At 39.6% G+C, this 14,468-nt stretch overlaps 1 protein-coding gene across 3 annotated transcripts in view; it reads right to left on the bottom strand.

Moving 5' to 3' along the window:
* The window catches only part of LOC125309058 (epidermal growth factor receptor-like), a 68,085-nt gene that overhangs the window by 33,443 nt on the left and 20,174 nt on the right, over positions 1-14,468 (bottom strand). For all 3 annotated transcript variants that reach the window (XM_048265718.1, XM_048265719.1, XM_048265717.1), the window contains exons 2-8: positions 7,740-7,891; positions 4,996-5,203; positions 2,963-3,088; positions 2,560-2,628; positions 1,957-2,075; positions 1,279-1,420; positions 512-628 (exon numbers count right to left, since the gene is read on the bottom strand). In XM_048265718.1, the coding sequence (XP_048121675.1) occupies positions 512-628; positions 1,279-1,420; positions 1,957-2,075; positions 2,560-2,628; positions 2,963-3,088; positions 4,996-5,203; positions 7,740-7,891 (933 nt within the window). The remainder of the gene's footprint in view (positions 1-511; positions 629-1,278; positions 1,421-1,956; positions 2,076-2,559; positions 2,629-2,962; positions 3,089-4,995; positions 5,204-7,739; positions 7,892-14,468) is intronic.

Consider the following 14,468-nt stretch of genomic DNA (forward strand, 5'->3'; position numbering starts at 1 on the left):
TTTGTGCTTTTAGTTTTGCGAACTCAGTGAGTGGTTTTGCTATAAGTATTAATAGTTTTAGGAATTGTGCTATAAGAATCACAGTTGTGTTTAAGCATTCCGAAAAAACTGTAAGCAAGGTGTGTTAGCTTTTGCAAGAGAACTACAATGTTTTGCTGATTGGGTGAAAGGTTTTCCTATTTGTGTGTAGAGTTTTGCAAAAAAAGCCATAGTTACAAAAAATGTGCTTAAGCAATCAGAAAAAAACTGTAACATTAAGAGGTTGATCACAACAAGTGACCAACCAATGATCCATTTAGCCATTGTGGAATCATGAAAAGCAATATCACTGATGTGATATCTGGTGAGTTCTATGGTATAAGTCCATGTGATATCTGGTGATTTCTATGGTATTGATATTTCTATGGTATTGGTAAGTGCATGTGATATCTGGTGATTTCTATGGTATTTCTATGGTATTGGTAAGTGCATGTGATATCTGGTGATTTCTATGGTATTGGTAAGTCCATGCCTTTGGGGCAGGGGCCGTCACACTGCTTGCACTTGCGGATGCCGTTCTCCTCCATCTCAAAGGTGTTGCTGCTGCAGGTACGCACACATGCCCCGTGGTCCGTCACAACATAGTTATCTGAGAGAGAGAGAAGCAGGACAAAAACACAAACACGTTTGGGCTGCTGTGGCGCAACAGGCTACAGCGCCAACACCATGCACGGGTCCGAGTGTCCACAGGGACCAAGGTTCGAAGTCCAAAATACCATATTTTCCGGACTATAAGTCACACACAAAATAAGTTTTCATAGTTTGGCTGGTCCTATCAAAATATATATAATGTAACATGTTTTTAAATATTAGTCAGTATGAATTGACATGAACCCTACATGAATCATTACCATCTACAGCTGCGAAAGAGCGCTCTAGGCTTATGGAATGAGATTGGGAGCTTGGTGAACTTGCGACAGGTCAAACATTTTTTCATACATAAAAACCAAACATTAGAGGGGGTTCGGGGCTGTTACCACTGGGAAAATGTATTAAATATCGTAAATCATGCATAATTAACAAAAATAACTCAATTTAGGCTACCGTAGGCCTACACAATAGGTTTCCATTAGCTGCCTTGAGCTAGCTACCCTAGTCTTTCCAGTACTGTGTAGCGCCACTGAACCTTTTAACCTTTAACCTTTTAACCTTTACCAAACCGCGCCGGCCTACTTTAACTGTCAATAACACAAGAACGGTGTAGGCATGTGCAGACATACATCCCAGAGACTGACTTACGGGGACAGGTCTTGACGCAGGTGGCCCCAAAGCTGTATTTGGCCTGAGGGTTGTGGACGAGCTGGTGGGTCTTGGGGTCGTACAACATGAGAGGGGGACACATGTGCTTACAAGTGCCACCATCTCGGAAGTCCTTACAGGCCTGCAGAGGTGAAAAGAGTATGAGAGCAGTAGCATCCATTAGAGATGTCCCAGAGCAGGAGCATCCATATCAACTCTTATATGGAAGCCATAAACAAATGATGCGACTGTGCTTTCAACTCTTATATGGAAGCCATAAACAAATGATGCGACTGTGCTTTCAACTCTTATATGGAAGCCATAAACAAATGATGCGACTGTGCGTAAACAAATGATGCGACTGTGCTGTCATGAATAACATCATGGTTATCAGAAATAACATAATGGCACTAAAGGTCTACGAGACCAGCCATGCATGAGCACATGCCTCGTGGATTCTGCTTATGGATCACAGTGCGTGAGCACATGCTGTGTGAGGGTAGTGTAACTCATGAGCACACACTGTGTGAGGGTGGTGTAACTCATGGGCTCATGCTGCGTCAGGGTGGTGTAACTCATGGGCTCATGCTGCGTCAGGGTGGTGTAACTCATGAGCACACGCTGTGTGAGGGTGGTGTAACTCATGGGCTCATGCTGCGTCAGGGTGGTGTAACTCACGAAGCAGTCGGAGGCGTACGGCCCTGTGCAGCCCCCAGCACAGTTCTCATTGCAGCAGTCGCTGGGCTTGGGCCCCTTACAGCGCCGTGAGCACTGGTCAGCACACACCAGCCTGGTCACTGTGGAGAGAGAACAGCAAAAGCAATCGCCTCAATACTGAGACTCAGAGCAATTGCCTCAATACTGAGACTCAGAGCAATTGCCTCAATACTGAGACTCAGAGCCAGCACCAGCATCATTTGGCCAAGAGTCACTTAGCACACGCACACACACACACAATAGAGACTCTAATAAGACTCAGAGCCAGCACCAGCATCATTTGGCCAAGAGTCAGCACTTAGCACACACATGGTGCTAGCAGTATAGCAAACACATGGGGCTAGCAGTATAGACGGGATCGGTCCTATGTTCCCACATTTCCCATATTTTTAAGATTTTCAAAATTAGGGTTAGGTTAGCATCATCTATTCACACTGACACTATGCTAATACTTAGCATCACTGACACTTTGTACGGAGAGTCAATGATTGCTACATATAGCAAATTCAGATACACTATCTCTGTAGATCTGGTGTGACAACGTTAGAAATGGGAAGCACTTACTAGTTTGGCAGTTTTCAGGTCTTGGTGCCCAACAGGATCCATTGTGGCAACTTGAGTCACAACTTTGGCCTGGATCACAACAAGAACAAAACCAGTCACCAAAACACATTACAAATTTGAGGGAAATTTGGTCTCTGCATTTATCCCAATCCGTGAATTAGTGAAACTCACTCAGCACACAGTGAACACACAGTGAGGTGAATCACACACTAATCTCGGCGCAGTGAGCTGCCTGCTACAACAGTGGTGCTCGGGGAGCAGTGAGGGGTTAGGTGCCTTGCTCAAGGGCACTTCAGCCGTGCCTACTGGTCGGGGATTGACCCGACAAACCTTCGGTTACAAGTCCAAAGTGCTAACCAGTAGACCTAATATAATATAATATAATATAATATAATGCACTCACAGAAACTGGCAAAACTTGATTTGATGGACACCAAATCTCCACTGTTCACAATGTCTTTCCACTGGACGGTGTCGATGTTACACAGTAGATGGTTATGCGTGATTTTCACGCCCCCATGGAGGATTTCTTTAGTGGAACAAAAACAACACACAAAGGTCACTTGATGCTCTGCACACACACACACACACACACACACACACATATATCAAGAAAATATCACTTATGAATCCCCGGTGACCAAGGTAATGGCTTCTCGTTTAGCTTTTATCATTTCAATCTATGGTGCTTGAATTTAACATTCTCCAGATTCAAACTTCATATGACTTGATGCTGTGACATACAAACTCACATATGACACACTGAATGTGAAATCACACTAACATACTGTACTCAGGCAACAGCATTTTGTACAGACACTTTTAATGGTGATGTCAGAAGATACAATATGGTCTTAGCATGAGTTCTCTATGATAATACAAGCATGTGTTCTCTATAATATGGTCTTAGCATGAGTTCTCTATAATATGGTCTTAGCATGAGTTCTCTATAATATGGTCTTAGCATGAGTTCTCTATGTGTTCTCTATAATATGGTCTTAGCATGAGTTCTCTATGTGTTCTCTATAATATGGTCTTAGCATGAGTTCTCTATGATAATACAAGCATGAGTTCTCTATAATATGGTCTTAGCATGAGTTCTCTATAATATGGTCTTAGCATGAGTTCTCTATGTGTGTTCTAGTATAATATGGTCTTATGAGTTCTCTATAATATGTTCTCCATGATATGGTCTTATAATATGGTTCTCTATAATATGGTCTTAGCATGAGTTCTCTATGATAATACAAGCATGAGTTCTCTATAATATGGTTCTCTTCTCTATGTGTTCTCTATAATATGGTCTTAATATGGTCATGAGTTCTCTATGTGTTCTCTCTATAATATGGTCTTAGCATGAGTTCTCTATATATGGTCTTCGTGATGAGTTCTCTATGTGTTCTCTATAATATGGTCTTAGAGTTCTCTATGTGTTCTCTATAATATGGTCTTAGCATGAGTTCTCTATGATAATACAAGCATGAGTTCTCTATAATATGGTCTTAGCATGAGTTCTCTATGTGTTCTCTATAATATGGTCTTAGCATGAGTTCTCTATGTGTCTTTGCCCACTCTTCAATCCTATATGTGCCATCTGTGCCGGTTCTGACCCGTTTGTGCCGGTTCTGACCTGAGAGGCCATTTGGGACGATAAAAGTAAATGTTATCAAAATAAGAAGGATATGGTTATAAACATCTCTCCATGTACTATTTGGCACATGATTTCAAATATCCTCATAAATACCAATTTTGTTGTTTTTTCCACATTTAAGGGGAAATTTCTCATTACAGCAACATGTCCATGACTGGATTTGGGGTCTTTGAGATGGAAATATTAATAATATTTTTATTATTTAAAAATATCAAAAAAAAAGAAAAAGCTTTAGTGCATGTTATTCTATAAACATTTACAGTAAAGAAACATGTGGTATTTGGTGATCATTGGTAAATGTTGTGATAATAATAAGGAATATAAATGTGTCCAAGACCAATTTTCTCATCCTCCGCAACAATTTTCAATCATTATTTAAGTCCTCAAGGAACATTTTCAAGGAATTTTGTTGGAAGGGACATAATTGACTGTGACACTCAAGATGGCTACCAGGTAAGCAGTTCTTATTTTTTCTCTCCAGGTAAAAGTTAAAATGTTGTTTGTCATAGTACCTACACAACTTTTTTGTTCTCATTACCAAAACATGAGTTTTTGTGAAGTTTTAGAAAATGTTGCCGTTTTAATTTTGTATTATTACCCCATTATGGTCTAAAAAGTCCGGGAAAGTTTAGCTAACCCTCATGGTGCTTCCACAGTTAGCAAGAATGTTTAAGGTCACTCATCCTCCGCAACACCATTATCATCAGAGACTCAATGTTTCGGTAATGAGAATGAGACATTTGTGCCGGTTCTGACCGGTTCTGACCTGAGAGGCCGGTTCTGACCTGAGAGACTGCGCAGGGGCAGCTGGCGTAGCCCGCGGGTGATGTTGATGGTGGGCGAGGAGAAGTTGCGGTCGTAGTTGGACATGATGGTGAGGGCGAAGCGGTTCTCGTAGAGCGAGTGGCCTCGAATCAGCCTCAGGTTCTCCAGCGGGATCGTCTCCACAAAGTTGACGGCGATCAGCACGTAGCCACTCACTTCCTCGATGCTCTTTAAAATGATAAATCATGACATGTCACTTTATTTGCCTGTCTGACTGAACCAAGTAGAGACAATAGATGCTACTGAAACATCTGATGAATCAATCAATCAATAACTCAATCAACGAACCAACAATTAATCACTAATGAATTAATCAATTATATTTAATCAATTAATTATTGCAGGAGCCTATCAACTCCATGCACTCTCATTGGTTTGGAATGCATGCCTAAATAGACTTACTCGTTCTAATGTAAGCACTGGTATAAAACCTATGATTTGATAGCAAAACCATGAAAATCGACTCATTAGGTGCGGGAGGATGCTATTCTTATTTTACGTCCGACTTTTTTGGCGGCCATTTTTTATTATCCAGAAATGTTACCAAAAAGGATACCAAAAATGCAAAAATCTGATTTTTAAAGGGGTTCAACACCTACCCAATTATAGCCTATTCATTCCAAATATTTGTCTTTAGTGAATATAGTCTAATGAGCAACCACGTTTTTGTCTGCTTTTTTACAGTGCATGAAAATGCACTGTACTGTTCTTCCTAGGCAACTTCTTATTATTATTCCGCTTACCACTTTTTCTGTACGCTATTTCTCTTGAACCGTTTAACTTAGAAACTTCGTTTAAACTTTGTAACGTAGGTCTTCAAATGGACCAGGTTACTACTTTTCAACTTTTTCATACTTTTTAAACTATTAATGAAAAACTTTTTAAAAATCCCCATAGACTTAACATTGCCGATTGTGACATCACAATACGGCCATTAAGCAATTGGAATCCTATGCCAGGTGTTCAGGCCACCTGCAGCAACTGTCTGTCTCAGGCTTTAAGCATACAATCTGGCTTTCTTAAGACTACGCATCCTGTTCAACTGTTTCCTCTGCCCACATTTTGTTTCATAAAAGTCCTCACTACAATAATTCACTGTTAAACAATGAAACCCTTTAAACTACTAAACTTTTTAACTGTTCAGCCATTGTAACTATCACTTGTCATCAACTACGACTCCTACCCACTGTAGCTAGTTAGCATAGTTACCATTTTTAACAAAACTGCTAGAAAACATTAGCTAAGTTAGCTAAGGAACATGGTTAGCATAGTTAGCATTTTTAGGAAAAATGCTAGAAAACATTAGCGAAGTAACAATGGTTAGCATTGTTAACATAGTATTGTTAGCTTTTTTAGCAAAACTGCTAGAAAACTTTAGCTAAGTTACTTAAATAGCATGGTTAGCTTAGTTAACATTGTTAGCATAACTGCTAGCAAACATTAGAGACATTCCAACTTTCAGTTATCGTCAAGTATCTACCTATACACAGCCATTAAACTATTTGAATATCAACATTCTTTAAACTTCCAGTCTGTCAAAAACTTTTAAACTATTTACATTCAACTTTTAAACGGTCTACTTTTAAACTATCATTAAACTATCTATCTATTAAACTAGCTGTCTATCAACAACTTTTAAACTATCTACATTCAACTTTTAAATGGTCTACTTTTAAACTATCATTAAACTATCTATCTAGCAACCACCATGTCTATCCTAGCATCACCATAGTAAACATCTCTGTATTATCTATTTTAACTATACATGATATTTTACATCACAACTTTTGCATTTTCATGCACTGGTAATTCCTTGGAATTGCTTTTCTAGTTATAGCTTGATCTTGTTGAATTCACAACTCTACAAGGCACAATAGAGTTAGTTGATCTAAGCATCTATTCAGGTTTCCAACATGATGTTATGAAAAGTGTCTTGATCAGATAATGTCATCACACGTCCTAAAACATTGATACAATCTTAGATAGTGTCCGTCCTGTAATACATCCTCAAACTATTGTTGATGTGCAACTGCAGACTCTTGCAACTGATATTATATGTAATAGGATCTGTAACAGGATGTGTTTGCATCCTGTTGTAGTTTGTAACTCTCGTGTTTTGTTTGCATCCTGTTGTAGTTTGTAACTCTTGTGTTTTGTTTGCATCCTGTTGTAGTTTGTAACTCTTGTGTTGTGTTTGCATCCTGTTGTAGTTTTTGGTCAGAACTGACTGGCCCTACAATGTTAATGCTTTTTGTAAATATTTGATTTTGATCTAATGATTTAAACATGTATTCCACCATGCTTCTGATGGCCAATCCTGTGCTCCACGGTAGAGGACCGATTATGTAAAGAGAGGGAGGAGTCACTTGACCACACAGATATGGAGGTTCCTTATTTTGTTTTATTTCTGGTCTGTGCAGCTGGTCTTTTTTAAATAAAAAATAAAGGAACCTCCACACCTGTGTTCAAGTGATTCCTCCTTTTTTTCTTTAGTTCAACATCTCAGTTGGTGAGACGAGAGGCTATTAGTCATCAACGGAGAATTAACAATGTCCAAGAGCCCTTTTCAGAAACATGACACTAACAATTCAGAACCAACTTTTTGTGTATTTGGACAGCCAAGACCTTAGATTCTAGAGGCTATGCTAAAGGGCTCTTGGACTATATGCTAATTCTTGTTGCCAATGGTGCTGCATCCACCAACCCTGAGGAAGGAGAGATCGTGGTGCTCCTGGATGTAGGTAATCTCCAGGTTCTCCAGCACAACGGTGCAATTGCTGAACATCCGCACCAGGTTCCTGTAGTGGTCATCGTACTGGCCCAGCAAGGTCAGCTTATTGCTTAATCCCTGGCACACTGCGAGAGAGAGAGACAGAGAAAAGTCCATCTGCATTAAAAACGCCAAACAGAAACAATATTAAATGAGGAGACCACCACAGCAGACGTGGGAAACACAACACAACAGGCCGTTTATGTAGTGGAAAGAAAACAGAACCGCACTGAATAAACACCCATCAACCCACCACTGTGTTTGGGGATTACATGCTCATGGTGTGTGTTTGTGTCCAAGCCCTTTCCCTACTCACTGTGTTTGGGGATTACATGCTCATGGTGTGTGTTTGTGTCCAAGCACTTTCCCTATGTATTACATGCTCATGGTGTGTGTTTGTGTCCAAGCACTTTCCCTACTCACTGTGTTTGGGGATTACATGCTCATGGTGTGTGTTTGTGTCCAAGCCCTTTCCCTACTCACTGTGTTTGGGGATTACATGCTCATGGTGTGTGTTTGTGTCCAAGCCCTTTCCCTACTCACTGTGTTTGGGGATTACATGCTCATGGTGTGTGTTTGTGTCCGAGCCCTTTCCCTACTCACTGTGTTTGGGGATTACATGCTCATGGTGTGTGTTTGTGTCCGAGCACTTTCCCAACTCACTGTGTTTGGGGATTACATGCTCATGGTGTGTGTTTGTGTCCGAGCACTTTCCCTACTCACTGTGTTTGGGGATTACATGCTCATGGTGTGTGTTTGTGTCCGAGCCCTTTCCCTACTCACTGTGTTTGGGGATTACATGCTCATGGTGTGTGTTTGTGTCCGAGCCCTTTCCCTACTCACTGTGTTTGGGGATTACATGCTCATGGTGTGTGTTTGTGTCCAAGCACTTTCCCTACTCACTGTGTTTGGGGATTACATGCTCATGGTGTGTGTTTGTGTCCAAGCACTTTCCCTACTCACTGTGTTTGGGGATTACATGCTCATGGTGTGTGTTTGTGTCCAAGCACTTTCCCTACTCACTGTGTTTGGGGATTACATGCTCATGGTGTGTGTTTGGGGATTACATGCTCATGGTGTGTGTTTGTGTCCAAGCACTTTCCCTACTCACTGTGTTTGGGGATTACATGCTCATGGTGTGTTTGTGTCCAAGCACTTTCCCCTACTCACTGTGTTTGGGGATTACATGCTCATGGTGTGTGTTTGTGTCCAAGCACTTTCCCTACTCACTGTGTTTGGAGATTACATGCTCATGGTGTGTGTTTGTGTTCTTGTGAATAAATGTGTGTGAGGAGCTTAAAGTCTTAACATGTTATGCTTTCAGTTGCTACACATCCTCTTCACGGGCAAACTGTTAAACAGATAAACAACTGACTAAACTAGATGTACCGCAGAGCGGTAAAAATATGACCACCGCCCAGTCCAGCACATTTTTTTCCACAAAAAGAAATCATGCTGAAAGGCCTATATGATTCTAACTGTCTCACTAAATTGCATTATCCATACTCAATTCTCACTGGTATCTGCTAGACAACAAGTACCAAAACATGATTAGTTCATAGATTTCACATGTAAAATTAATTTTACACAACCCCACCTCCATCTTGCCTGTTCATAATTCTGAGAAATTCTTGATTGTTTGTGTTATGTTTATGTTATGTGTGTGTGTGTGTGTGTGTGTGTGTGTGTGTGTGTGTGTGTGTGTGTGTGCGCGTGTGTGTGTGCCTGCGTGTGTGCCTGTGCATGCAAGCGTACATATGTCTACTGTGTGAGTATGTGTCATGCAATTATGATTACTGTGAATATATGTGTGTGTGTGTGTGTGTGTATCTGTTTGTGCACATGTGTGCACATGAAATGGGTTAACATGACCCCTGGAGGCAAACATACGGAAATAAATGGTCATCCTAGGCCCTACAGTTCTCAAGATATTCACAGAGAACTGTGTCTGTCCTACCCTCCTTTCGGGGGGTCCAGTCCAGGAGGGGGGGGCTACAGATCAAAACGAAAAACGATGGTTCCATGCTATCCATGTGGGGGTACATGCCCACCAAGTTTTATGTACCCGGTCTTTCAGTGTCCCGAATCCTTGTTGGTGTCATGCGTCACTAAATGTACACATAAATTATTTTATTGTAAGGCCCCCCATGAACGAAAGTACACAAAACTTGGCATGCATTCGGAGGGTGTCATAATGATCCTACACTTTTAATTTCATGCAGTTTTGGCCTTGTCAGCCAGAGATATTGTGATTAAAACACCTAATTTTTTGCTTTTTAATTTTTAACTAGGTGGCGCTATACATGAAATAAGTGGTAATGGGATGGGTTGACATGCCCCTTAAGACCAACATACATAAAAAAGGTGGACCTCCTAGGCCCCTACGGTTCTCAAGATATTCACAGAAAACTGTCTCCGGCCACCTACAGGCCAGTTGGTGTATAGTAACATAAATTAATTTATTGTGTGGCCCCCATGAACAGAATTCCACAAAACTTGGCGTGCATACAGAGGGGTATCATAATGATCCTACACTTCCAATTTCGTGCAGTTTTGACTATGTTAGGTCACAGATACCTTCAATTACAACACCTCATTTTTACTTTTTGTGTTTAACTAGGTGGCTATACATGAAATGAGTGGTTATGGAATGGGTTGACATGGCCCCCTTGAGATCAACATACAAAAAAAAAAAAAGGTCCTCCTAAACCCTACGGTTTTCGAGATATTCACAAAAACTGTGTCTGTCCTACCCTCCTTTCGGGGTCCAGTCCAGCGGGGGCTACAAATCAAAACGAAAAATGACGGTTCCATGCTATCCATGTGGGGTTACATGCCCACCAAGTTTCGTGTACTCCGGTCTTTGAGTGTCCCGGGAATCATTGACGGAAATTTGGACATGCGAAAAAGAAAAAAAACAAAACAATCTGACTAAACCTATATGACCGCCGCTTCGCTGCATATAGACAGCGTACCTCCCGCTGTGTGGAGCTTTTTTTTGCGTGTGTGTGTGTGTGTCTGTGTGCTCTGGTGCGGCTGAAGTGCTGCGTGTCTGTTGGTGTGTGGGTGTGTGTGTGTGTGTGTGTGTGTGTGTGTGTCTGTGTCTGTGTGTGTGTGTGTGTGTGTGTCTTGGCTCTAGTGCGGCTGTATCAACACAGCTGTACTCTCTCAAAGCTGCTTTTCTACTTGTCAATGGGAAGTCAAGTCCCTGGGAAGAGGGACACGATCTAGAGCAACTTGACCCACACTGGACATCTGGATACCTCTCTTGTCCCCCTTTTTCTCTTCACTTGGCCTTGATACCATTTGACAAATAATTCTATAATTCTGTTTTATGAGAATATTAGGCATTAGTAGCATTATCTGTTTATGGGAATATTATAAATTAGTAGCATTATCTGGCATCATTTATATGTCTGCAGTAAAACCCCTGTCCTTGATCGGATTCATTCTCAAAACACGTGACAAAAATAACTCTCTCTCTATCAACTCAACTCTCTCTCTCAACTCAACTCTCTCTCTCTCTCAACTCTCTCTCTGTCAACTCAACTCTCTCTCTCTCGCTCAACTCTCTCTCTCTCAACTCAACTCTCTATCTCTCTCAACTCTCTCTCTCTCTCTCTCTCAACTCTCTCTCTCTCTCTCTCTCTCAACTCTCTCTCTCTCTCTCTCTCTCTCTCTCAACTCTCTCTCAACTCAACTCTCTCTCTCTCTCAATTCAATTCAATTCAATTCAATTGAGCTTTATTGGCATGACAAAAAATACAATTTGTATTGCCAAAGCATACATGTACGTAGTAGTGTGGAAAGACATAAAACAAAACATCATGCATCATACATTACTGCAACGGCTCTCTCTCAACTCAACTCTCTCTCTCTCTCTCTCTCTCTCTCTCTCTCTCTCTCTCTCTCTCAACTCTCTCTCTCTCCCTCTCTGTCTCTCTCTCTCTCTCTGTCTCTCTCTCCCTCTCAACTCAACTCTCTCTCTCTCTCTCAACTCTCTCTCTCTCTCTCGCTCAACTCTCTCTCTCGCTAAGGGGGGTCAAAGAAAGGAAACTTATCTAAACTAAAAGAAAGAAAACTTATGTTTAAAAAAAAAATAGTAACTAAATCCAAGTTTAAAGAAAACTTAAACATGTATTCTTAAATCTAAATTTAAAGGAAACTTATACAATAGTCTATATAAAACTATTTAACAAAAAAATATATACTGTATGCACTTTTTCTATGTGAAGTTTTCTCTTAAAATGTGGCAGGACTGTAAATATTGGTAGGCTAAGTGGGCACATTTATCTATTTCTCCCAGGAGGAATTGTAGTTTTGTTCATTGGTGGCAGTCATAAAGCCGGGACAAGTGATTTCAATTTGTGGGTAGAATATAGCTCTTAAGTGTTGATAATTGGGACATTCTGTGAGGAAGTGGCATTCGTCCTCTACTACTCCAGTATTACAGAATTTACATATTGATCTTCACGAGCTATCCAGGTTTGGCGGTGTCTACCCTTTTCTATTGCAAGGGAATGATCACTCAGTCGATACTTTGACAGGAGTTTTCTATGACTATGGTTTTAATTTCATTTAAATATGGTGCCAATTTGTAATCAATTCGAATAGTTCTGTAGCAGTGTAGCTTATTTACTTGTTGATTTTGCATTTCCATGTGTTAATGTAGTTTTGTTTTGCTGTGTTCTCTACTTCTTTTGCTACTGAAGCAATGCTTGAGCTGCAGTTTTTCAGGTTGTGTTTTTGTATTATGAAGTTTAAGGGGTCACTCTCTGGGTGTTCCTCCTCAGCTGGGCAGCAGTGTGGTGATATTGCTCTGAATTGCTAGTCTGAAGATGATGCCAGAATTTGGTTGCTCTTTTTGTATGTCTACAAGGAGGGGAAATCTTCCAAGCTCAGCTCTGCAGCCTAGATTAGGTGCACATCTGTTTAAACCTAGAATATTCTTCCAAATGTAATAATTCGGTTTGGCTTTTTGTCCCATGTTTGAAATTGTCTTTATATTTTATGCCCCAAATTTGGCTCCGTGTAGTAATATTGGCTTTACTAAGGAATCAAAGATCTTTTTTCCATAATTTGATGGAAGGATTATATTGAAATAGAGATTTTCTTAACATGTAGTATGTTTTATGTGCTTTTCGGATAGGTCTTTGATTCGTTATCAAATTGCCCTGATGAAGAAATGGTCAGTCCTAAGTAGTTGTATTTTTCTTACTTGTTCTAGTTGTTTTCCGCCAATGGTAAAATTATATTTATTTATGTTCGAATGTTTTCTCTGGAAAGTCATTATTTTGTTTTTTCCATATTGATTGGAAGGGCCCAAGTTATGCTATATTCGTTCAAAAGAGAAAGGCTCTCTTGTAGTCCCTGTGCCGTTGGCGATAGCAGGAGAAGATCATCTCATGCAGCAGGCATTTGATTTCTTTTCCCAAAAGATTGAGACCAGGCAAGGATGAATTTTGAATTTTATTAGCTAATTCATTGATATAAATGTTAAATAATGTAGGACTCAGGCAACAGCCCTGCCTCACTCCTTTTGTTTGAGGAAAGTAATCAGTTTGTTTGTTATTTATTTTTACACAACATTTGATGTTTTCATACATGTCTTTAATGATGTTATATGTTTTACCACCAATTTCACAATCAAGTAGTTTCAGCAAGAGACCTTCATGCCAAACGGAGTCGAAGGCTTTGCTGAAATCCACAAAGCATCCATATATTTTTCCGTTTTTGACCTTTGTAACGTTTTCTTGTATCAGTGTCTGTAAAGTATAAATATGATCTGTTGTTCTATTTTTTTTTTTTATACCAATTTGAGAGGGGCTTAATATATTGTTTTTTTTTATTAAGTTTGAAATTCGGTTATTGATTATACTACAGAATAATTTACCTAAATTGCTGCCTTGTGATATGCCTCTATAATTGTTTGGGTTAAATTTGTCACCATTTTTGTGTATGGGGGTGATCTGACTAATTTTCCATTGGTCAGGAAAGTGGCCTGAGGATAATATTAAATTAAATAGTTTCAGGATTACTTGTTTAATTTTGGGGGTGCTATGTTTCAACATTTCATTATAAATTCCATCAGTGCCGCATGATTTTCTATTTTTCAGTTTTTTTTATTTTAGTGTTCAATTCAGATAATGTTATAGCTGAGTCTAATTCATTTAATTTATCTTTTTGTGTTTTTTTTCAAGTGTTTTTTAAATGGTTTGTTAGTTTTTGTTGTGCCAGGTTTAGTTCATCTCTTTTGTATAAATTTTCAAAATGGTCAACCCATGTTTTTCCATTTGCTATTGGGATACAATTTTCTTTTTTGGGGTTGTTAAGGTTTTTCCACAGGTCCCAAAAAGTGTTTTGATCTAACGCATCATCAATTTCTACTAACTGGTTATGTATGTGATTGGCTTTTTGCGTTTTAGAAGTGATTTGTATTTTTGTAGGGTGTTATATTTTTATTTGAAGTTCCTGATTTGCTGGTTCTCTGTGTTTTTGGTTTGAATAAGATCGTAGTTCTTTTCTTAGTAATAGGCAGTCTTTGTCAAACCATTTCTTTTTTTTTGTTTTTCTTGCTATTAACTATTCCTTGTCTTTTTAAAGATTTTTTGGCTATTGTGGAAAATATTGTTGTTAATGTTTTGGTGGCTACATTGATGTTAT

This window comes from Alosa alosa, chromosome 16, assembly GCF_017589495.1.
Source record: "Alosa alosa isolate M-15738 ecotype Scorff River chromosome 16, AALO_Geno_1.1, whole genome shotgun sequence".
NCBI classification, from domain to species: domain Eukaryota; kingdom Metazoa; phylum Chordata; class Actinopteri; order Clupeiformes; family Clupeidae; genus Alosa; species Alosa alosa.